This window comes from Schistocerca nitens, chromosome 8 (assembly GCF_023898315.1).
Source record: "Schistocerca nitens isolate TAMUIC-IGC-003100 chromosome 8, iqSchNite1.1, whole genome shotgun sequence".
In the NCBI taxonomy this organism is placed as follows: Eukaryota; Metazoa; Arthropoda; class Insecta; order Orthoptera; family Acrididae; genus Schistocerca; species Schistocerca nitens.
The window spans coordinates 224254571-224278799 of NC_064621.1; the positions used below are offsets into that span (position 1 = coordinate 224254571).

Sequence of the window (24229 nt, forward strand, 5' to 3'; positions counted from 1 at the left end):
GTCTTTGTGGCAAACGGATCTGCTCCAGTCCGGAATCCCTGAACCATTACACCAACAACCAGAAAACAGCTTTCGCATCCCGCAACTACCCTCCCGACCTGGTACAGAAGCAAATAACCAGAGCCACTTCCTCAGCCCTTCAAACCCAGAACCTCCCACAGAAGAACCACAAAAGTGCCCCACTTGTGACAGTATGCTTTCCGGGACTGGATCAGACTCTGAATGTGGCTCTCCAGCAGGGATACGACTTCCTCAAATCCTGCCCTGAAATGAGATCCATCCTTCATGAAATCCTCCCCACTCCTCCAAGAGTGTCTTTCTGCCGTCCACCTAACCTTCATAACCTGTTAGTTCATTCCTATGAAATCCCCAAACCACCTTCCCTACCCTCTGGCTCCTACCCTTGCAACCGCCCCCGGTGTAAAACCTGTCCCATGCACCCTCCCACCACCACCTACTCCAGTCCTGTAATCCGGAAGGTGTACACGATCAAAGGCAGAGCCACGTGTGAAAGCACCCACGTGATTTACCAACTGACCTGCCTACACTGTGAAGCTTTCTATGTGGGAATGACCAGCAACAAACTGTCCATTCACATGAATGGACACAGGCAGACAGTGTTTGTTGGTAATGAGGATCACCCTGTGGCTAAACATGCCTTGGTCCACGGCCAGCACATCTTGGCACAGTGTTACACCATCCGGGTTATCTGGATACTTCCCACTAACACCAACCTGTCAGAACTCCGGAGATGGGAACTTGCCCTTCAGTATATCCTCTCCTCTCGTTATCCGCCAGGCCTCCACCTCCGCTAATTTCAAGTTGCCGCCGCTCATACCGCACCTGTCTTTCAACATCTTTGCCTCTGTACTTCCGCCTCGACTGACATCTCTGCCCGAACTCTTTGCTTTTACAAATGTCTGCTCGTGTCTGTGTATGTGCGGATGGATATGTGTGTGTGTGCGAGTGTATACCTGTCCTTTTTTCCCCCAAGGTAAGTCTTTCCGCTCCCGGGATTGGAATGACTCCTTACCCTCTCCCTTAAAACCCACATCCTTTCATCTTTCCCTCTCCTTCCCTCTTTCCTGACGAAGCAACCATTGGTTGCGAAAGCTAGAATTTTGTGTGTATGTTTGTGTTTGTTTGTGTGTCTGTCGACCTGCCAGCACTTTCATTTGGTAAGTCACATCATCTTTGTTTTTAGATATACAAGGGCAGTTCAATAAGTAATGCAACACATTTTTTTTCTGAAACAGGGGTTGTTTTATTCCGCATTGAAATACACCAGGTTATTCCCCAATCTTTTAGCTACACAACACTATTTTTCAACGTAATCTCCATTCAATGCTACGGCCTTACGCCACCTTGAAATGAGGGCCTGTATGCCTGCACGGTACCATTCCACTGGTCGATGTCGGAGCCAACGTCGTACTGCATCAATAACTTCTTCATCATCCGCGTAGTGCCTCCCACGGATTGCGTCCTTCATTGGGCCAAACATATGGAAATCCGATGGTGCAAGATCGGGGCTGTAGGGTGCATGAGGAAGAACAGTCCACTGAAGTTTTGTGAGCTCCTCTCGGGTGCGAAGACTTGTGTGAGGTCTTGTGTTGTCATGAAGAAGGAGAAGTTCGTTCAGATTTTTGTGCCTACGAACACGCTGAAGTCGTTTCTTCAATTTCTGAAGAGTAGCACAATACACTTCAGAGTTGATCGTTTGACCATGGGGAAGGACATCGAACAGAATTACCCCTTCAGCGTCCCAGAAGACTGTAACCATGACTTTACCGGCTGAGGGTAGGGCTTTAAACTTTTTCTTGGTAGGGGAGTGGGTGTGGCGCCACTCCATTGATTGCCGTTTTGTTTCAGGTTCGAAGTGATGAACCCATGTTTCATCGCCTGTAACAATCTTTGACAAGAAATTGTCACCCTCAGCCACATGACGAGCAAGCAATTCCGCACAGATGGTTCTCCTTTGCTCTTTATGGTGTTCGGTTAGACAACGAGGGACCCAGCGGGAACAAACCTTTGAATATCCCAACTGGTGAACAATTGTGACAGCACTACCAACAGAGATGTCAAGTTGAGCACTGAGTTGTTTGATGGTGATCCGTCGATCATCTCAAACGAGTGTGTTCGCACGCTCCGCCATTGCAGGAGTCACAGCTGTGCACGGCCGGCCCGCACGCGGGAGATCAGACAGTCTTGCTTGACCTTGCGGCGATGATGACACACGCTTTGCCCAACGACTCACCGTGCTTTTGTCCACTGCCAGATCACCGTAGACATTCTGCAAACGCCTATGAATATCTGAGATGCCCTGGTTTTCCGCCAAAAGAAACTCGATCACTGCCCATTGTTTGCAACACACATCCGTTACAGACGCCATTTTAACAGCTCCGTACAGCGCTGCCACCTGTCGGAAGTCAATGAAACTATACGAGATGAAGCGGGAATGTTTGAAAATATTCCACAAGAAATTTCCGGTTTTTTCAACCAAAATTGGCCGAGAAAAAACATGTGTTGCATTACTTATTGAACTGCCCTCGTATTTTTCCTACGTGGAATGTTTCCCTCTATTATAATCATATCATCTTTGTTTTTAGATATATATTCAGTACTTTCAAATTTATCCTTGGTCATTTTATCGGACAAGGTGGCTGCTTGCTCCAACATTGTAGGAGAAAATCAATATCTGCTACAAGCTGCTTCACCTGGATCCCTAGAGGCTTTGTGGTTCAAGTGTGGTTCAAGAATGGTTGCCATGCTGGCAGGTAAGCAATAACAGTGGATGCTGAAGACTCTTTTTCGGTCTTAACTTTAAAGGCATGTTGTATGGTCAAGAAATGTCCCGGACAGGAAGTGGTGGTTCACTAACTTCAACACAGAGGCTAATGATAGAATTTGTAGTGTAAGCCCCTGCTGTAATTCTGCTGACAGCACTGTGTACTGTATCCAGCATTTTTCCATATTAAGTTCAGTCTGAACAATAAACAGTACACTCATAGTTCAGATGGTACCAAAAATAAAATTGCTATAGACTGGATCTGTTGGCACCACAAATCTTTCCTCTGACACAGTTCAAAATGCCTTAAGTTTCATATACTTTACTGTAGGATCTCACAAGTGGGGCAGCCATGTGAACCTTTGATCACATGTGAAAGCCAGGATATGACTGATTGATTGTCATCAAAACATAGTTGTGGTTCATTAAAAATAAGAAAATACAATGTTCATTTAAAGACTTTTTATATTGCAAAACCCATTCCATAACTAATGGTCATTTATAAGACTATCTTTCACCGATATTAATAAAACTTATTTTCCTTTACTTTATTTGAAATCTGGGAACTGTGAACTGTAGTGACTCTCCAAACTCCTTTTTTTGTTACTGTAACTTTCCCCTCTACCCAAGTACACTATGTTCATAAACACTAATTTATTATCACTGTCTTTAATATTCATACTTTTCGAACTAAATACAGCTTTTTTATTTATGCACAACCTACTTTCATATTCTCTTTATTTGTACATCTTCTGGCAACTCGTAACACTTTCGACACCAATTCCTTTTTTTTTACTTACTATGCAAAATACCAAATGAACCTCGAAAACAAGAATTCATTTTTAATAAATCTGCCTTCCCAGTGGTTTATTGATTCTTCAAGATTACAGTCAACAGTATGCAGCTAACAATGGGTGATTATTATCCCAGAAAAAACTACACAGAAGTCTTATCAAATTCAATTAAAAAAATAAAGGAAAATAAATCACTAAGTCACCACTGCCATTTTATGCCTTAACCTTAATTAGTGATGTCACAGAACTACACCTCTTCAGGAGTTTAATGTGCCAATGGGGATGACACCGACTTATCGAGTGACACACGGTTCATAAACCAATCAGTCCATTGTTTCAGTCATGACTATCATATCAAGTGAGCCGCATACGTACTTTAAGTCAATCCTGAACAATGTCAAATCAACAAAGTGTGTTGGCCTCGAATAGGAAAAGACTCTTATGCAAAGTAGTAAAATGCTAGTCACAAGCACAGCCACTTATGTACTGCGATTTGTACCACCACAGATGGTTTAAGGGTTAATGTCAATATCACATGAGATGCCAAACCAGATTAGGTATCTTGCCTTTAATGACAATTGATGAAAGCAATCATCATTCACCAAGCATTTGTTCTGGGTTTTACTGGATGTCAGCTAGACATTACTACTCTTCCTCCAGTATACCACTGGCAGGTGGATCATACTGACAACCCACAGGTTACACTGATGCAAGCACTAGTAATAATGAATTTCAGTCATCGATTAAAGTAGACACTTAAAATGGTCCCTTGGGGGACACCATTCTATGGTATAGTGACCAAAATTCTTACGGTGCAGAAATGTGGTCAGCTGGTTAGACATAACCAGTTTCCACCACAAGTGTACAATCGTGAAGTTGTTTGATATATTTTACAGTTCCAGTAATATTTCCAAAAAAATTTGTTGATGTACATAGAGGAAAAGTTCTTGAAAGATCTCTCTTCTCTTTTCATCACAACAAAGACATTCTGACAATGTTACAGTCATCAAAGTTTGGTTTTTCTTAACGCCATTCCAGGGGAACTATTTTGTTGAGTTCCCTTAGTTGTGTGGGTGTTGGCGACATTGTACCAACTACTGATAACATTTAGAGATTTGTTTTTGTATTTGTAAGGATCTGTATATATTCCCACAAATAGTTAGAGTCCACACAGATCAGCCAGGAAGAACCCCACTTGCCTGTGCAAGCCCTATACAACGGAGAGGCAGTAGGTTTCCCAGTAAACCCTGCTTTGCCTCAACAGTCATCAATCACATCAGTGCGAGGTCTCCAGGGTTGTCCAGCCTTCTGGGCTTGGTAGACAACTGCCTTCAGAGCTCCAAGGCCCCATCATCTCCAGGATTCTGGTGGCCTGCAGCAGCTTGCACTCAATGGACTCCTCCAAGTGCACCTGCTTTTTTCTCACTGACCTCCTCAGCTCAACAGGAGCCCCTATCCCTCATTCCTTATCTGAGACCCACCTTTTCCTCTTCTGTGCTCCCGTGCACATTCTAGCATTGAGAGCTCAACAGACTATTTTTATCCAGTGCTTTGCCCTCTTCCTTTCCATACTCACACATACGCTATGGCAGAGAGCACTCAATGGACCACATCTCTGTTACTCTGCTCACTTTCTGCTGTCCTTTTCTCTGCAAGGGATCATTTGGCGGCTTTGCAATCAACTGATTCCGACGGTGCTCCACCCTTTTCCCTTCTGCATTCCTACCTGGCTGATCTACATCATTAATCCTTTCACAACCTACCATTAATTTTGTTTCTCTTACAGTCATGCCATTCTCGCACTTACACTGTTTGCCATCAAACTCAGGTCATCTGCGTCATCTGTACGGTGACACCTCTCAACCTTGGGTGCCAGTTCTGCAATCTGAGTAACAACCCTCAATAGCTCCCCAGACACAATCAGACATCTACTTCACCCACGGGAAGCACCACTCTAATGTGAATACCAATTAACACTACTCGTTTCAGCATGTGGTGGGCACAGCCATCTTGTTACCTGCATGAGGCAGGGGGATGTATGATCTTCGGCTACGAGGAAGATGGCTTCACCACTTCTCCACGAGGAACAAGGGATGTGATATTGCACCCACAGTCCAATCAGAAAGCAAATGCAGCACACAAGTGTCTTGTGGGTGGCCTAGCCTTCAGGTGTTGATCACTTCCTGCATAGACGTCTGCAAGCCAGCTCGATGATATTGGTTCCACGTATCAAGCAGCACTATAACAACAAATACAACATGGATTGTTATCTCCATGAACTCCGGACACCACCACTGCAAGTGCTACTCTTGCCATCTGTTGGCATCCCACTCAATGACAAGAAGTACTGCTAGCTCACGTCTGTTTCCCTCCACAAGTCATGTGCCTGGAAATAGTCTGCACTGTAAATTTCACTTCAGAAGTACTTAGGTCAGTGCATGGCCTACAAGAAGTCAGTAACCTTCAGGAGTTACACTGGCCAATTGTGCCGATTGCTCCTCAGCTTCTCATTTGGAGTAACTCCCAATCAATGCTGATGCTGCCAATCCTGGACAGACTTTTACATCCAAGTGGAGCCACAGATCCTGTGTTGTGTTATGCCTCACTGTATCTGGCCTTCATTACATGCAGAGTTACTTGATATTCAATGCCTGTAGCTCCCATCAGAGTTGTGCAGTTACCTGACAATGTTATCTCTTTGTGTAGCAGTATCCTGAATGAATGTATAATTATTGACAGCCCATTTGATTGCTATTATTTCCTGCATGCACTAGACATGACGGACACCGCAACACTGCTCAGTACTAGAGGACCACCTGATGTGTCCTGTTGTAGCTCCTATGATAGCAAAAGGTTCTTTAACAATATATTGATACATCTTATCAGAGTCTCATGTCTGTGACATATAAACCAAACTCCACATAATTGTAAATATTGTTTGTAGGTTTCATGGTAACTGTATCTTCAAGAGAACCAGCTGTCTTATGGCCATGACTCTCATTCACTGCACGAGAAATATAACAATTTGTTTTTCTTTTATTGTCTTCATGGACACTACTTACACATCTATATACCTTCTTTTCTAGAAAAGAATGTATCAAAAGATGCAGAAATTATAAAAAGAGGGTCTTCATCTTGTCTCACCACATATTATTCTTTTGCAGTATTAAATATTTTAAACTTCTCATACAACATACAAAACTGCAGAAATAAAGGGTGAACATAGGAGTTCATACTTACTCAAGCTTATCAATAGTGTTAAGAACACGTACAGCACTGGAATATGGTCCATAGCACATACAGCTTGGCCGTGGAAAACAGTCAGCTGCATGATATACCACAAGCCCATACTGAACATTTGTACTCTGTAAATGTGCATAAAATATGCATTAATTTTATGGAAACCAAATCTAGAAAAGAAATAATATGGCAAAAGTACTATATCAATTAGCACACTAAAGATGGTACTGAAATTATGACATCTAAGGAATGTTTTAAACATAATTATGTCTTACAATAAGCTCTCTCACATTAATTTTGCACCCTTAACTACATAAACATTGTTAATTAGTCTATATTGGCAGCTATCAAAATAACACATCTATTTGTTTCTCAGTTTTTTCCAAGTTACTCATGATCTAACTGTCCCATTCATTTATTCTCAGATATAATGTTCATTAACTTCCATCATGAAGGACAGCATTCAACGACTTAGCGTGAGTCAGTTTGTACTTTACCAGAACGCTACCAATTGCAAATATATCTGAAAAGCCAAAAGCTGTTTATTACAAATGTCACTGATAGATAGAATTTTACACTCCTTACAATAAATGCTGTAATATATTAAAAAAGGAATAGCTAATAAGATACTATTTTAATTTAGTTTTGAATAGTTTGGTATTTCTATAGTCATGCCAGATGCCTGCAGCCAATCCATTAAAGTCTTTTGCACTGAAGTACAAAACTTAATTCTGAATGCTAGAAGGGATGCAGAGTCTATGTGAAAATTATTTTCATTTGGTATTTTTAATGTGAGTTGTACAGTTCACACTAAATTCACTCTTATTATTAATTATAAACACCATTAGGGAGTAAGTACAATGACCAATATGCGTAATAATCTCTAGGTTCCTGCATATGTTTTTAACCTCTGTTTCTTTACCTGAAAAGACAATATCATATGACAGTACAGTGTGGATGTACACGAAGTATGTTTAGATTAGATTCAGTGTTCATTCCATAGACCCAAAAATGAGATGATTCTCGTGGGTGTGAAATATGTCAGAAAGTATAACATAAAAAACACAGAACTTTTGAATGTAATACCCACTTCTCTGATCATTTGCCATGAGATTGTCAATATGTGTGAAGACATTACAGTATACTGTAACTGCTAATATTTACATAACTAATACACTGTCAGAATAAAATGTAGTTATGCATTTTTAATAAATTGATCACACACAAAATTCCTAATCTTGACTGTTGTGACCAAGTGCTGTCAAAACTGAAATCTAACAGACATGTTTACTTAAGCTGGTCTCCTGTATAGATGTTCATCTGTAGAATAGAAGAAATTGCCTACCAAAAAGTCTTTCAAACTCTGGTGGTGGTGGTTAGTGTTTAACGTCCCGTCGACAATGAGGTCATTAGAGACGGAGAGCAGGCTCGGGGTAGGGAAGGATTGGGAAGGAAATTGGCCGTGCCCATTCGAAGGAACCATCCCGGCATTTGCCTGAAACGAAAAACCTAAATCACGATGGCTGGAGACGGGGTTGAACCGTCGTCCTCCTGAATGCGAGTCCAGTGTGCTAACCACTGCGCCACCTCGCTCGGTCTTTCAAACTCTGTTTAAACTATCCTTTATCTGAAACCACATTTTTAGTGGCTGCTGGCAACTCACTGAAAATGTGTGTTTCTGAATACTGGACAACTTTTTGGACCAAGCTAAGTGATTTTTAGGTCTTCATGTACATTGTTCTTATTCCTTATTCTAATAATCCTGTCTGAAACTGAATGTCTAGAAATTGCACACATGAAATTTCATATAGTGAGTGCCATCGATCTCTAATTCTGAAACATTTAAGAAATTTTAGTTTGTTTGTAACCATATAATATTAGCATTTGAACGGTTAAGAGATACATTGCTTGTTGTGAACCAACTGTAAAGCAGTTCCATTATCCTTCTGGCTGTGTCTGTTGTGACTATATTTGGGATCTTACTCAGTACGCTTGTAGTCAGCAAACATAATAATTTTTGTAGAGTTCTCTGACATAAAACAGATACACAGGCGAAGAACAAGTACTGAATCAAGTACTGATTAGCACAAGACTCCACATTTGATACTTTTACCTGTGATAACACTTCGTAATGAGACTTTTTGTTTCCTGTTGGTGAAATACAACTTGATCCTTGTAATACCATAATATTTTTTTGGCAAGGCCACAGAAAATGCCAACAGGTTTAATTCTACCACAATGGTTTTTCTGTGATCAAATCCTGCTTTCTCTGTAGAACATCATTCACAGGATCCAGTTTCAGTACTTGTTATATAGTTACTGTCAGAAAGGTTGACCAGTGATCTGCTATAAGCGACATTCTCTTGAAACTTTGAATTTTTTGTGCATAGTGCATGGGTTTTGTCTTGTTGATGACATGGTGAACAGTTTTACAGTACTGCTTGTAGTGTGCCTTTAATTCTTTTCTTGAGCTAATTGACTGCATTAAATAAAGCTCTCTCTCTTCTTCACACAAGACAGTTTGTTCCCAGAAGTTAGCCATCCTTTCTTTCCACCTCCACTGTAATTAGCTCCAGCCTGTTGAAAAGGAAAGTTGGATTCATAGTGTTGTAACAATATGTTTTGGTAAGAATTAAAGTTCTCATCCATCATATGCCCTTGGTAAACTTCTTCCCCTTGATTGTCCAATAAATTCTTCTAAATAGTAACACTGGGTCATCATCCCTGTTTCTACGAAACTGTATTTAACTCTTTTTAACTAATCCAAAATGTTGGGGATGAACTATCTATCAAGTGAACCAGCCAATCAAAGCTTCAGCACTCGGGTCACTATACTGAAAGCAGTGGACCATACCATGAATCATGTGGCCATAGATAACACTGTTCGACATGGGTTCTATTTCTGATATTAAAGTTTGTGCTTCTAGACCATTTTACCATGGGAAATTCAAATATGTAAACAAAATATCGTTGTCAGGGATACTTTTTATGTAATATGTATATATATATGTATATTCACAATTTAAGGCATACACAGAGACGTAGAGAAATACGGGTATGTTGCCGTATCCAATAGTGATAGAACGTGATAATTTCTTGTGCAACAGCAGGTGGGAAGAATCAGACATCATTAGGTTATCCCCCGCCACACCTATGTCATTAAGACCACCTGAAACATCTCATTAACTCGAACGGCGACAGCCGGTCGCTGCCTCGGCAGTAAAGCTTCACACCTCCTAGGGGCAGGTGCATCGAGTTAACAACAGTCGTGTTAGCCGCAATTTGTGTCAGTCTTAACGAGTGGATGTTTTGGCTGACAAGTAACTGTGTGTCATATTTCCAATCACTGTTGAATCTTTTAGTTCCTGTGTGTAAACTGATTGAGCCTGGTGCTGAAGGTAAAACGACTGCTTGTTTTTACACATCAGCGTTCCTCTAGTTCCCTACTATTAATTTAATACAGGTGTATTGCCAGAGTGGTATTTTTAAATTTGCACAAATGCCACGTCGTCGTGGATGTTGATATAAGCCGGACTACTTCTGCTACATCTGTGGGAAGTTCACTTTTGCCAGAAATAGGAAGAAAATTTCTTCAATCATAAAGAAAGCATACAAACATTACTTTGGAGTAGAGGTAGGAGACCAAGATAAAGAATGGGCACCACATTTCTGTTGTGCTACATGTTACTGCAAACTAATTCAGTGGTGGAAAGGTAAAGAGAATGTGGCGTTGTTTGCTGTTCCCAAGGTGTGGAGGGAGCCTAAGGACCATGTTACTGATTGTTATTCCTGTCTAACAAAAATTCAGGGTTTTACAAACAAAAAGTCGAAGAGGCACATTGTTTACCCAGATCTGCCTTCTGCGAGAATGCCAGTGCAGCATTCCGACAACCTTCCAGTACCTTCAAGAGCCCGAGGTCAAATTCCGAGTGACAGTGAAATAAGTAGTACTGATGAAATCACAGATGATGATTCTTTATATCACTGCACAAGTGAGTCATCGCCACATTTGTTAACACAGGCAGATTTAAATGATTTAGTACGTGATCTAGGACTAAGTAAACAAAAGGCGCAGCTGCTTGGTTCAAGATTACAAGAGTATAATCTACTGCACCAAAGTACCAAAATCAGTGAGTTCAGGCACAGAGAACATGCCTTTATTTCTTATTTTTCAACTGACGATGCACTGACATTTTGCAAAGACGTTGCTGGCCTGATGAAAGTGCTGAACTTCACTTATATTTCACAGGAGTGGAGACTTTTCATAGATGCACCGAAAACAAGTCTGAAGGTGTTTTGCTCCACAACGGAAATAAAATACCCTCTGTTCCAGTAGCTTACGCTAGTTTGACAAAAGAGAATTACAAATTCGTACAAAGGAGCTAAATTCATTAAAATACAATGAACACAAATGGAAAATATGTGCAGATTTCAAGGTAATTGCTATGGTACTGGGAATGCAACAAGGCTACACAAAGTATGCCTGTTTTCTTTGCGAGTGAGATAGTCGAGACCGAAATTCTGACTACGGGAAAACTAAATGGCCTAGGCGAAGATGGAAAGTTGGCGAAAAGAATGTACAACGTGAAAGTCTGGTAGCTCCTGAATATATACTACCTCCACCACTTCACATCAAACTTCGCCTGATGAAACAATTCGTGAAGGCCATGGATCCAACAGGCTGTGGGTTTGCATATCTAGCTACCAAATTCCCTCATCTTTCAGCTGCAAAAATAAAGGAAGATGTATGTGTGGGCCCACAAATCAGGGAGCTGCAGAAAGATGCAAATTTTGAAGCATGTTTAACTGATAAAGAAAACACCATATGGGACTGTTTCAAGATGGTGTCGGAAAACTTCCTTGGAAGAAGAAGAGCTACTAACTACAAAGCAATGGTGAAGGATATGATCAAAGCATATCAGGATTTGGGGTGCAATATGTCTTTGAAGGTACATATGATGGACTCTCATCTGGACTACTTCACAGAGAGTTGTAGTGACGTATCGGATGAACATGGGGAAAGATTCCATAAAGACATTTATACCATAGAAAGGCGCTATGAAGGGAAGTGGGTACCTTCTATGTTAGTAGATTATTGCTGGAATATCATTCGAGAGAAGAAAGATTCACAATACAAGAGAAAAAAGTGATGTGCATTACAATGCAGTGGCTCATTGTTTGTCAATTTTCTGTAATTTCTCATGTCAAATAAATGCTTTAATGTGTATACACAAAGGTTACTGTGTTATATGTTAGATCCCACCCTCCATTAATGTGATGAACTTATAACATCATAAAGATGTGCATTTGTTTGTCGAATTTCACCACACGTTTGCTGCACTATATCAGGAACTGAAAAGAGAAATAAAATTGCGATTACTCATAAACTATCCCTGACAGAAAAAAACCAAAAACAGTTTTCAATTCAGCACTCAAAATACAACTGGGATCACAATATTTTTTATCAGAAATAGAAAAAAAGGCTTTTTTTGTAGAACAGTGTAATCAGTGTTTAGAGATATTTTCTGGAATACAAAGAGGTCTATTATGTACTCTTTCTAACTGGCTGGGAATTAAAATATGTGATCAAACACTTGAACAATACTGAGATGTACATTTGTGGATGAATATGGCAGAGTAGAAATGTCTTTGAGGAGTAAACAAAGCAAAGACAGAAGCTCAAACCTTGTCCATGCTGAAATGACTATGACAATTTGTTATGCCATTAACAGGACGAACAGCCACTGTTTCTTTTCAACTGTGTCCCTAGAGTGTTAAATGAATGCCAGAATAATGGTATCATAGACCATAAAATGACCAGTATTTGTCTCAAGTTCTGTCATGGCTGATTTACTGCCTCTCTAGCTTACTAAGATCTACACACTTTGCCTCAATGTGAAGACTATTTTTGGGGAAGTGCTCTCTTCATATTATGAACTCGGTATAATTTAATGGAAAGATTAAATTTTTTTTTATTCTTTGGTGTGACGTCATAAGTGCGTGACTGCGTGTGAGATCGCTCTCTAAGTTTTCATCTATTTTTAGGTTTCAGATATATATTTTAACTGTTTTTGTGATAATATTTACTATATAAGTGACTTATTAGTGGTTTCTTCATTCACCTCTGCATTTCTTGTGTTGTGGCCTGATATTTGTGAGTGTTTCGTATCGAGCAACTTAACCTCTTACCCGTGTTTACATTCCGCGCTGACCAGTTGCAGCTGTAGCGGCGCATCGAAAGCTAAGTACTAATGAATTGTTTGTGTATAGTAGTTTATTTAGGAACTTTAGTAGTCTTCAACCGGTGTTCTTGGTGTTTTCCGGTGAAATAACTTCAGAAGAAATTTTTGCGAACTACTTTCAGTTTCGTTACTGTCATTAGACGTTTGATTTTCTTTCTGTGTTAGTATTTTGTTATATTCTCATTTGTTGTTGATTAATACTGTCAATAATAGTAGTTACTTCCCTTGTAGAGCAAGTTTGTGATTACTATAGTCAGTTTTTAACATCTTCTTATTGTAGTAGCGGAACTTAGATAAAGTTGTTTTCTTGTTTCAATAATTGTAAAATTTTACCATGAGTGAGAAGTGTGGGCTTTGCCGTAGGTTCGTGAGCAGTGGATTGCGGTGTGAGACTTGTTCGAAGTATTTTCACTGGGGGGAATGCAGTGGGGAAGCCAGTGGGCATTCTGGTGAGATCCTCTCCTGGAACTGCAGGTTATGTAGCAAGAGTAAGTTGATAGAGGAGCAGGAGCATAAGATCTGTGCCCTTCAGGTGCAGTTGAAAAACGCACAGGAGGAGCTAGATAGGATGAGGAGGGAGAAGGGGGTTGGGGAATGGGAGCTGGCTGTTGGCAAGAGATCTGCTAGGAGAAGGAGATTTTCAGATAGTTTTACTATTGGTGTTTGTAATAGATATGGCCAACTGTCAGAGTCTAGTGGAGAGGAATCTCTAGTAGCTGTAGATGTAGGAAGTATGCAGCAGACCTCAGCAGTTACGGTGGCTAGGACAGTTGCAAAGTCTAGGAGAAAGAAGAAGGTTCTGCTGTTAGGTAGTTCTCATGGTAGAGGTGTAGGCCAGCAGTTGCAGGAAGTTTTGGGGAGTGAGTACCAGGTCACCAGCATTGTGAAGCCTCATGCAGGATTGGCTCAGGTGACTTTTAACATAGGGGGGTTATGTAGGGATTTTACTAAAGAGGATCAGGTAGTGATTGTGGGTGGGGCTGGTAATAGTATTGATAGGGATGGGGAGTATGACATAGATGGTGACCTGGAAAAGATAGCCATTCAGACTGGCAACACGAATGTGCATTTCGTGGAACTGTTTCAGCGTCACGATCGGCCTCATCTTAATACAGCCGTCAGGCGTAATAACATGAGACTTGGGGGTGCGCTGATGACAGAAGGCATGAGTCACATTTCAGTGGTGTCGGTGGAGTCTATCGGCAGGACGGGTTTCACTAGACATGGCCTACACCTCAACAGGTATGGGAAGGGGAGGTTGGCAAAACTTATAGGTGACAGCATAGGTGGGGGTGGTGGGATCACTCATGGGAAAATTCCGGTAGTTGTGGGTGTTAGAGCTGTACCTTTTTTAGATTGAAGTCAGCTGATAGGTATTCCTGCTTAAGGGAAGTCTCTCTAACAAAGAAACCACTTTCTACAAAGCTTGGGTATCCGATTAATGAGGGAATTAGTATATTTCATCAAAATATACAAGGTATTAGAGATAAAGTTAGTGAACTGCTTATAGATGTTGACTCTGAAATAATTGGTATATCTGAACACTTCTTAAGTAAGGAGATAATTCAGAGGCTTCCTTTACCAGGATACAGGTTGGCTGGCAGCTTTTCTAGGAGCTCTTTGCGGTGTGGAGGAGTAGCCATGTATGTGAAAAACGATATCCCATTTGAGTCAATTGATGTTTCAAAGTACTGCACTGAAAAGGTGTTTGAATGTTGTGCAGGTGTGGTTAAATTTAGTGGAGCTAAACTTCTTACTGTTGTTATTTATAGATCCCCAGACTCCGATTTCACAACATTTTTGCTAAAGCTAGAGGAGGTTCTTGGTTCACTTTATAGGAAATACAAAAAGTTAGTTATATGTGGTGACTTCAATATTAATTGTATAAGTGATTGTGCAAGGAAAAGGATGCTGGTAGACCTCCTTAATTCATATAATCTTATGCAAACCGTATTCTTTCCAACGAGAGTGCAAGGGAACAGTAGAACAACCATAGACAATATTTTTGTTCATTTGTCATTATTAGAAGGGCATTCTGTTAGCAAAAAGGTGAATGGCCTTTCAGATCATGATGCACAAATTTTAAGTCTAAAAGATTTTTGTGCTGCAACACATGTTAAATATAGTTACCAACTTTTTAGGAAATCTGATCCAGTTGCTGTACAGACTTTTGTAAACCTTATCAAGGAACAAGAGTGGCAAGATGTTTATAGTGCTGATACAGTAGACGATAAATATAATGCTTTCCTCAAGACTTTTCTCGTGCTCTTTAAAAGTTGCTTTCCGTTAGAACGTTCAAAACAGGGTACTAGCACAAACAGGCAGCCTGGGTGGCTGACTAAAGGGATAAGAATATCTTGTAGAACAAAGTGGCAATTATATCAAAACGTTAGAAACAGTCACAATCTAAATGCAGCAGCCCATTACAAACAGTATTGTAAGGTGCTTAAAAAAGTTATTTGGAAGGCAAAAAGTATGTGGTATGCAGATAGAATAGCTAAGTCTCAGGATAGAATTAAAACCATATGGTCAGTCGTAAAGGAAGTGGCTGGTCTCAAGAGACAGTTCGAGGATATAGAATCAGTGCATAGTGGGAATGTCCGCGTTACTGATAAGTCGCATATATGTACAGTATTTAATAATCACTTTCTGAATATAGCAGGTGAACTAAATAGAAACCTAGTCCCAACAGGGAATCATATAGCGCTCTTAGAAAAAAGTGTTCCGAGACTGTTACCTGAAATGCTCCTCCATGATACTGACAAGAGGGAGATTGAGTTAATAATTAAATCACTAAAGACCAAGAACTCTCATGGATATGACGGGGTATCTAGCAGAATACTGAAGTATTGTTCCACGTATGTTAGCTCAGTACTTAGCCATATCTGTAACTTTTCCTTTAGGAGTGGTCGGTTTCCTGACCGATTAAAGTACTCGGTAGTGAAGCCACTTTATAAAAAGGGAGACAGGGATAATGTTGACAATTATAGACCTATTTCTATGCCATCGGTGTTTGCTACAGTTATCGAGAAGGTTGTATATACAAGGTTACTGCAGCATTTAAATTCACATAATTTTCTGTCAAATGTACAGTTTGGTTTTAGAAATGGCTTAACAACTGAAAATGCTATAGTCTCTTTTCTCTGTGAGGTTTTGGACGGATTAAATAAAAGGTTGCGAACGTTAGGTGTTTTCTTCGATTTAACGAAGGCTTTTGACTGTGTTGACCACAAAATATTACTGCAGAAGTTGGAACATTATGGAGTAAGGGGAGTAGCTTACAATTGGTTCGCCTCCTACTTTAAGAACAGAAAGCAGAAGGTAATTCTCCGCAATATTGAGAGTGGTAATGATGTTCAGTCCCAATGGGGCACTGTTAAATGGGGCGTTCCCCAAGGGTCGGTGCTGGGGCCACTGCTGTTTCTTATTTATATAAATGATATGCCTTCTATAGTTGAATTCTTTTATCTTGGCGGCTCGCGCATGCCCGCCCGGACGCGGGAGATTGCTGTGTTGCCAGTTGCACACGACGCACGCGCCAAGAGAAACAGCGCCATAGTACAGCATAGTTCGCAAGCTTATGTTTAGGGGGGAGCGCGCAGTTTATGAAGTAAAGCCACCACGGCCGCATTAACCCTTTCGCTGCTACAGAGACGTGCTCCCCGCATTCCGCGCTGTGCGCGATTTTGTCACTGCACTGCTCGCCTGTGCTGACACATGGTGTTTCCGACTGCTTTGACACACTTATCATTCGATTCCACAACAACTATTTGGCCCAAAAATTAGATTTTTACTCATCTTCTTGACTGATACCTTCCCCCCCACTTCCTTTGATTGACTGAAGTGCTTTAAAATAAAGCCAAACGCGCCCGGTGTAAATAAAACTTTTATTACAGTCGCGAAAGACGGAATATTTCTCAATATTACATACGACACCTATGTGGTACTTAAATTAAATGAGATATTGTTATACAGTAAATTTTATATGAAATTTAGGTACCTTGTCCACATTTCATTCTCAACATTGTGGCAACTAAAATCGACCATACGGAAAGTATACGCTATGGACTTTTACCTCTGCAAACTCTTCACAATTTCGTGCAATGGTTTACTACATTTAATGCTGCACAATAACTGGGTTGAACATCGAAACAAAATTAAGTCATTTATGGGGGGAAGGTATCAGTCAAGAAGATGTGTAAAAATCTAATTTTTGGGCCAAATAGTTTTTGTGAAATCGAATGATAAAGTGTGTCAAAGCAGTGGGAACACCGTGTGTCTGCACAGGCGAGCAGTGCAGTGATGACAAAATCGCGCACAGCGCGGAATGCGGGGAGCACGTGACTGCAGCAGCGAAAGGGTTAATGAAGAGACAAAGCACTAGAAATTTCAAAAAACTGCATTCAAACGAATAGAATTCGTGAAGTAAGACACTTCGATATTGTTTTAAAATAAAAAAAATATTTAGCATCGCACAAGATTTGAACTCGTTACCTATCGCCTCCTAATCCAACGCCTTAACCATTACGCTAACGCAGCTCGTCCTACAATATCTCTCCATAAGGACTCTAACACGTCACGCAAAATTCTGACAACCACTGTTGGTATGTTTATGAATTACTCGCACTTCGTCGAAGTACAACAGGAAATAAACAATTACCGCTGTTCTTTATTGCGAAAAAGCGCTTCGTGAAATTGATACAAACACCTTTCCTTGCTATCGCCTGAATTAAGAGTCTTATTGCTTGTTTGGTTTAATTAATTAATAGAAAATGAAGCAATTGGCATAAAGAATGGTTTTTCCAAACTTTCAAAAAACAAAGTCTGCTATCAAGACATTGCTTTTGTTCTATTACTTTATTTATGGCTGAACGTTTCTAAAACTGAAGACACTCGTCCGTGCTCTGTACTACAGTCGAGATCTGGCAACGTCGTTCTCTGTTCATTGGCTGACTGTATGTTTTGACGTCATATGCGCAGAACTAACCTAAACTCGGCCGCCAAGATATATGACGCGCACTTTAGTATTACAGGTGATTCAAAAATATTTCTGTTTGCTGATGACACCACCTTGGTAGTGAAGGATCTTGTGTGTAATATTGAAACATTATCAAAAAATGTAGTTCATGATATAAGTTCGTGGCTTGTGGAAAATAATTTGATGCTAAATCACAGTAAGACTCAGTTTTTACAGTTTCTAACTCACAATTCAACAAGAACTGACATTTTAATCAGACAGAATGGGCATGTTATAAGCGAGACGGAACAGTTCAAGTTCCTAGGCGTATGGATAGATAGTAAGTTGTTGTGGAAAGCCCATGTTCAGGATCTTGTTCAGAAACTAAATGCCGCTTTATTTACCATTAGAACAGTATCTGAAATAAGTGACATTTCAACACGAAAAGTAGTATACTTCGCATATTTTCATACGCTTATGTCATATGGTATTATTTTTTCGGGTAATTCTTCTGATTCAAAAAGGGTATTTTTGGCTCAAAAATGGGCTGTTCGAGCTATGTATGGTGTAAGTTCGAAAACCTCTTGTCGGCCCCTATTCAATAGTCTGGGAATTTTGACATTGCCCTCACAGTATGTATTTTCTTTAATGTCGTTTGTTGTTAGCAATATTAGCTTATTCCCAAGAGTTAGCAGCTTTCACTCAGTTAATACTAGGCAGAAATCCAATCTGCATGTGGAATGCACTTCCTTGACTCTTGTGCAGAAAGGAGTGCAGTATTCTGCTGCATCCATTTTCAATAAGCTACCACAAGAACTCAAAAACCTTAGCAGTAGCCCAAACACTTTTAAGTCTAAACTGAAGAGTTTCCTCATGGCTCACTCCTTCTATTCTGTCGAGGAGCTCCTGGAAGAGCTAAAAAATTAAGCAAATTCCAGTGTTACATTCTTGATTTTCTTTATTTAAACTAACGACTTGTCGCCTGAATATGTTTCTTATATTTCATTTCATTCTGTTTCTACAATCGTGTTATAATTTCATGTATTGACTCGTTCCATGACCATGGAGACTTCTCCTAAATGTGGTCCCACGGAACAATAAATAAATAAATAAAATAAAAAATAAAATTTATACCGAACTATTCTGATTTTCTAGTCAGCTTCAATGCCATATAATTTTCACCATTGTTTCTTATCCATATTCCTTACTTCTTACTAGCAACAATTTCAACAAAGGTGATAGTTTTGTTCAGACATGCAGTTTCTAATTTTTTTTTTTTTAATTTAAACACAATGAATGAAGACAGGAAGTACAACCAAGGATAGGATGATCTATCTGTTTATGGAGGACTCAAAAGGCACCAGATCTGTAAAGGTACGTTGATGACATCCTCATAGTGTGGTTCCAGGGCAAGGATAAATTATGTCAGCTTTTGAAGCATCTAAATTCTGTCCACGAAAATATTCACTTTACTATGGAATTCCAAAAGGAAGGTTGATATCTACTAGGACTTAAATCTTCAAACAAGTATTTGCAGTCACCCTCCTCACCAGAGGTGTAGGGAACACAGTGCATATAAAAATGGTAAAATGGACAGGCTGTGGAATAAGCTAATACAACTACAACAAATTTTTGAAGCAAACTGATACCACAACAGATTTGCAATGTGCAACAGATACAAAATAGTAAGGTTGGATAAAAAGTAGTGGCAACACTGCCATAACATGAAGGATGTGCATCCAATAGCATGTGCACTGTCTGCTGCTGATAGCAGAAGGTCAGTTGAAGTAGTAGCATATACTGTCTGAAAGAGCTGGAGGCCAGTTCAAGCCCCCTAACAGTATGTTTCAGAAAAACGAACAACATGCATGGATTAAGACTGAAACAGCATGTGGTTGGAGCACACAACCATGTTTTCAGGAATTGTGTGAGGTGTGTAGTAATACAGCACTGCCATATTGTATGATGGTAATACAGGTAAAAGTGTTTCAGGATGGCAGGGATGTCATTCAAGATTGGCCCTATTCAGGATGTCCCACCATAGACAACATGACAATTGAGCTCCTTGCCTTCCTGCTGTATGTGGATCGCCGATGGACTGCATCCCATTGTCCTTCATGACAATGTACAATGCTACACGGCAATCCCTGAGCAGGAACACCTGCATATATGGGAGTGGGAAATAATGGTACAGCCACAGCATTCACCTCATATGAGGTCGCGCGGTTACGACCTTTTGCTAAAATGGAAGAAACTTTGTGGCATGTGGTACAACACAAGAGATGACATAATCCACACCACAGGGCGGTCCTTGGAAGACAACAACAGAGATAGACACGTTGATGATGTACGACCCTTTCCATCTGTGCAAGAGAAGGTGATCGAGATGCGGGGTGATTATACTGAAGGCATGTAATACAGTGAACATCCGTCCATAAAATCAGGTATGAATTATGATAGTGTTACTACCAATTTTATCCATGATTTTCCTGCCATACATAAGCAGTTTTCCTAAAAATTAGGTCATATCAATCTCTCACCTTCCACTGAAAATTACACACCTTATTGATTCCTCAGAGGTAATTTGATCGTCTGGGAGGTGAGGCATCTACAACATCCCATGCAAGGGTGGACTGTCGTACATCAGGCAAATGATGTGAGCAATGAACATAAGTACATCCAACCGCTACAGCATGATATATCACCTGTAGCAGACTATTCCAGTACCAGCTGACATTCTGTTGTCAATACCAGCAACATTATGATACCTATTTCATCCTTTCACAACTCATTTGAGAAAGAAGCAGTGACAAGTCATTTATGAATGCCTGGATAGATCTTGGAATCCATCCCTCACTTTGATAAGCTCTCAGTGACACCAAGACAGTGTTAATTCCATTGAAGTCTCTACATATCAACTTGGTTAGAATGCCCAAGCACAAATTATGTTGCTCAGCCATTAGGAAGGACTGTAGAATAAACTTCTTTGCCATCCACAAATACAGCAATGGAAAAAAAATCACAACAACCAAAAATAATTAATGTTGAGTAATGAAATTTCAGGAACACATTTGTCTATGTAATGTAGTTAAATGATTAACATTGCAAGATCACAGTTTAATGTTAAGTGCAAGATAAGCCAATGCAAACATTAAATGCTGGTACATTAAGAACTGGTGTAACCACCAGAATGTTGAATGCATGCAGGCAAACATGCATGCATTGTGTTGTACAAGTGTCAGATGTCAGTTTATGGGATGGGGTTCCACATCTGCTGCACTTGGTTGGTCAATACAAGAATGGTTAAGGCTGTTTGTGGAAGATGCTGGAGTTGTCGTCTGATGATGCCCCATATACGCTTGACTGGAAACAGAACTGGTGATTGAGCAGGCAAAGGCAACATGTTCACACTTTTAGAGCATGTTGGGTTACAACAGCAGTATGTGGGCAAGCAATATCCTATTGGAAAATGCCCACTGAAATGCTGTTCATGAATGTCAAAACAACAGGTCAAATCACCAAACTGACATGCAATTTTGCAGTCAGGATGTGTGGGATAACCACAAGAGTGCTCATGCTGTCATACAAAATCACACCCCGGACCGTAACTCCAGGTATAGGTCCACTGTGTCTAACACGCAGACTGGTTGGTTGCAGGCCCTCAACTGGCCTCCTCCTAACCAACTCACGGCCATCACCGGCACTGAGGCACAACCAGCTTCATCAGAAAACACAACAAACCTCCACCCTGCCAAAAGGACCTCTCACTTGACTCCACTGGCATCGCAAGTGGCGGTGGTTTGGGATAAGGGGAATGCATGCTACAGGGCATCAGATGCAGAACTGTCTTTGAAGTAACCAATGTGTAACAGTTTGTTGTGTCACTGTCATGCCAACTGCTGCTCTTATTACTGCTGGAGATGCAGCACCAGAGCCACACATTGAAAATGATGGCCTTCCCTCTCAGTAGTGTCACGTGGCTGTCTGGAGCACTGTCTTCTTGTGACTGTACATTCTTGTGACCACCACTGCCAGTAATCATGTACAGTAGCTACATTCCTGCCAAGTCTTTCTGCTATGTTGTAGAAGGAACTTTCAGCTTCACATAGCCCTATTACATGACCTCATTCAAACTCAGTGAGATGCTGATAATGGCATCTTTGTCATGTTACAGGCAATCATGGCTAACATTAACTCACCAAGTCCAATCTAAAACGTAACTAATGCTCATGACTGTTACAGCAGGTATTTAAAGAAAATCTGATTTACATCCTCATAGTGGCACTACTACCGCTTCTCTTATGCAAATGGCATGGAATCTGAAGAGACATGATCTTTCAGATGTAGAAACACACCTACAAACTTTTGATTATATTACAGAACTCCTTATTTGCGTTGAAATTTTTTCTGTCAGCAAATGTCTAAGATTTGAATACTTTTGGCAACATGTACCACACCAAGGAACAATGATGTACAAAATTACAATACTAGAAGAAAAAATGACATCTGTTACACCATATTAATTTTGTCTTTAGCACAAAAAGGGGTGCATAATGCTGCAACCAAAATTTCTGATCACTTACCCAGTGATATAACATGTCTGATAGGCACCAAAGTAAAATTTGAAAATATACTGAAAAAGTTTCTCTAAAACAATTCTTCCTATTCCACAGAAGAATTTCTATTACTGTAATGTGTAAAAGATGGTGGGTAGGAATCACCAACGCACAACTGTATGTCTTTATTTAAGGGAGAAAAGAAATAAATCACTTGCAAACCATCATCAGCATGTAGACATAATTACAAAATAATTTGTGATTTGAATATAAAATGACTCATTCTACATCATTAGGATTTGATGTACAAATTATCTCTGGAACATGCAACTCACAAACTAACTAGCATCAGTCAGATAGCTCAAAATGAACTAAGCAGGAAGTTATACAGCCACACTGCAATCAAACAATTTTTTTGTTATTGCTACTCACATGAAACTTAATCGATTAATAATAGATATGCCTCAGTATCTTTAAGAGTTAATAATACTACTCTGTAATGCTATGTGCATGATGTTTGTTTCTATAGTAAAGGAAATGAGGGAGCAGCACACTGGACAATGTCTGATGTATTGTTCTTGCAATTAGACAGAATCAGACTGTACAACATGGGAAACTCCATCAGATTATCAGTAAGAACTCAGTAAGAGTATGGCCAGGAGTATCATCAGAGATTGCTACTGTGTCAGATCTATCAAGAGCTGCTTCGTCCACAGCAATGACAGCATACAAAATTTATTACAATATGATATGTATGTAAAATAATGGGGAATAAACAGCACCAGTGGTCAATGCCATGACACAGTTAACAGGATTATTGTCAATGGATTAAGAACTAATTGGACATAAATAATATCAAAACTCTTACTGTGTTCACAGACTGATAAGGCATGTATAAACTGAAGATCTCACACTGTGTGACATTTTCAGCAACTCTAACCATCACACAGAAAAAGCTGGCATGATATAAATGATGGCACAAACATTCAACATTGGCATCAATGACTAGAAGAGAGTAATATTGTCTAATACAGCATCTTTCAATTTGTCTACAAGTGAAGACTGCCTACCATATACAGCTCTGTTATTGACTGGAACACAGTTTCTTGACATTTTGTTGTTTCTATTGAGAAACACAAAGAGTTAATTATGTGCAAGGAATGTTTGGATTATTTAATTGACGGTTGCATCCTATAGCACAAATAATCTCTCTGTCATGGATGCAGTCTTCCAAGAAGAAAATGCCTAAACTCAGATCATATTCCACTCAACAACCGAATCCAATGTAGAAAATAACAGCTACTTTATGTGATGTCAATGCAGGGATTATAGTGCATATTTCCTGCTGCACCAATATTGACTCATCTAACTTCTGTATGGTATAGTACTAAATGCTTTGTATCATCATTTTTCCAGGTCAAATTGTAGCCCCATGACAATCAAAGACTGTCCAGTACTGAATTAATTATATTTGTTGAGTGCTTCTATTATTTTGCTAATTAGCTGTACACCTCTTTAAGCAATGTATGAGTAATCTGGCAGTCACAACATAAACAGTAGGACAGCTGAACATATTACAGATTTACAAATGGGGTTCCCCATGGAGCATTATAAAATTCAGTCCTCCTCCTCTTGTGAAAACAAGAGACTCATCA

General features: G+C 40.0%; 1 protein-coding gene across 3 annotated transcripts in view; it reads right to left on the bottom strand.

The window, feature by feature from the left end:
• The window catches only part of LOC126199282 (mediator of RNA polymerase II transcription subunit 25), a 194660-nt gene that overhangs the window by 159976 nt on the left and 10455 nt on the right, over positions 1-24229 (bottom strand). For all 3 annotated transcript variants that reach the window (XM_049936091.1, XM_049936093.1, XM_049936090.1), the window contains exon 4: positions 6820-6944. In XM_049936091.1, the coding sequence (XP_049792048.1) occupies positions 6820-6944 (125 nt within the window). The remainder of the gene's footprint in view (positions 1-6819; positions 6945-24229) is intronic.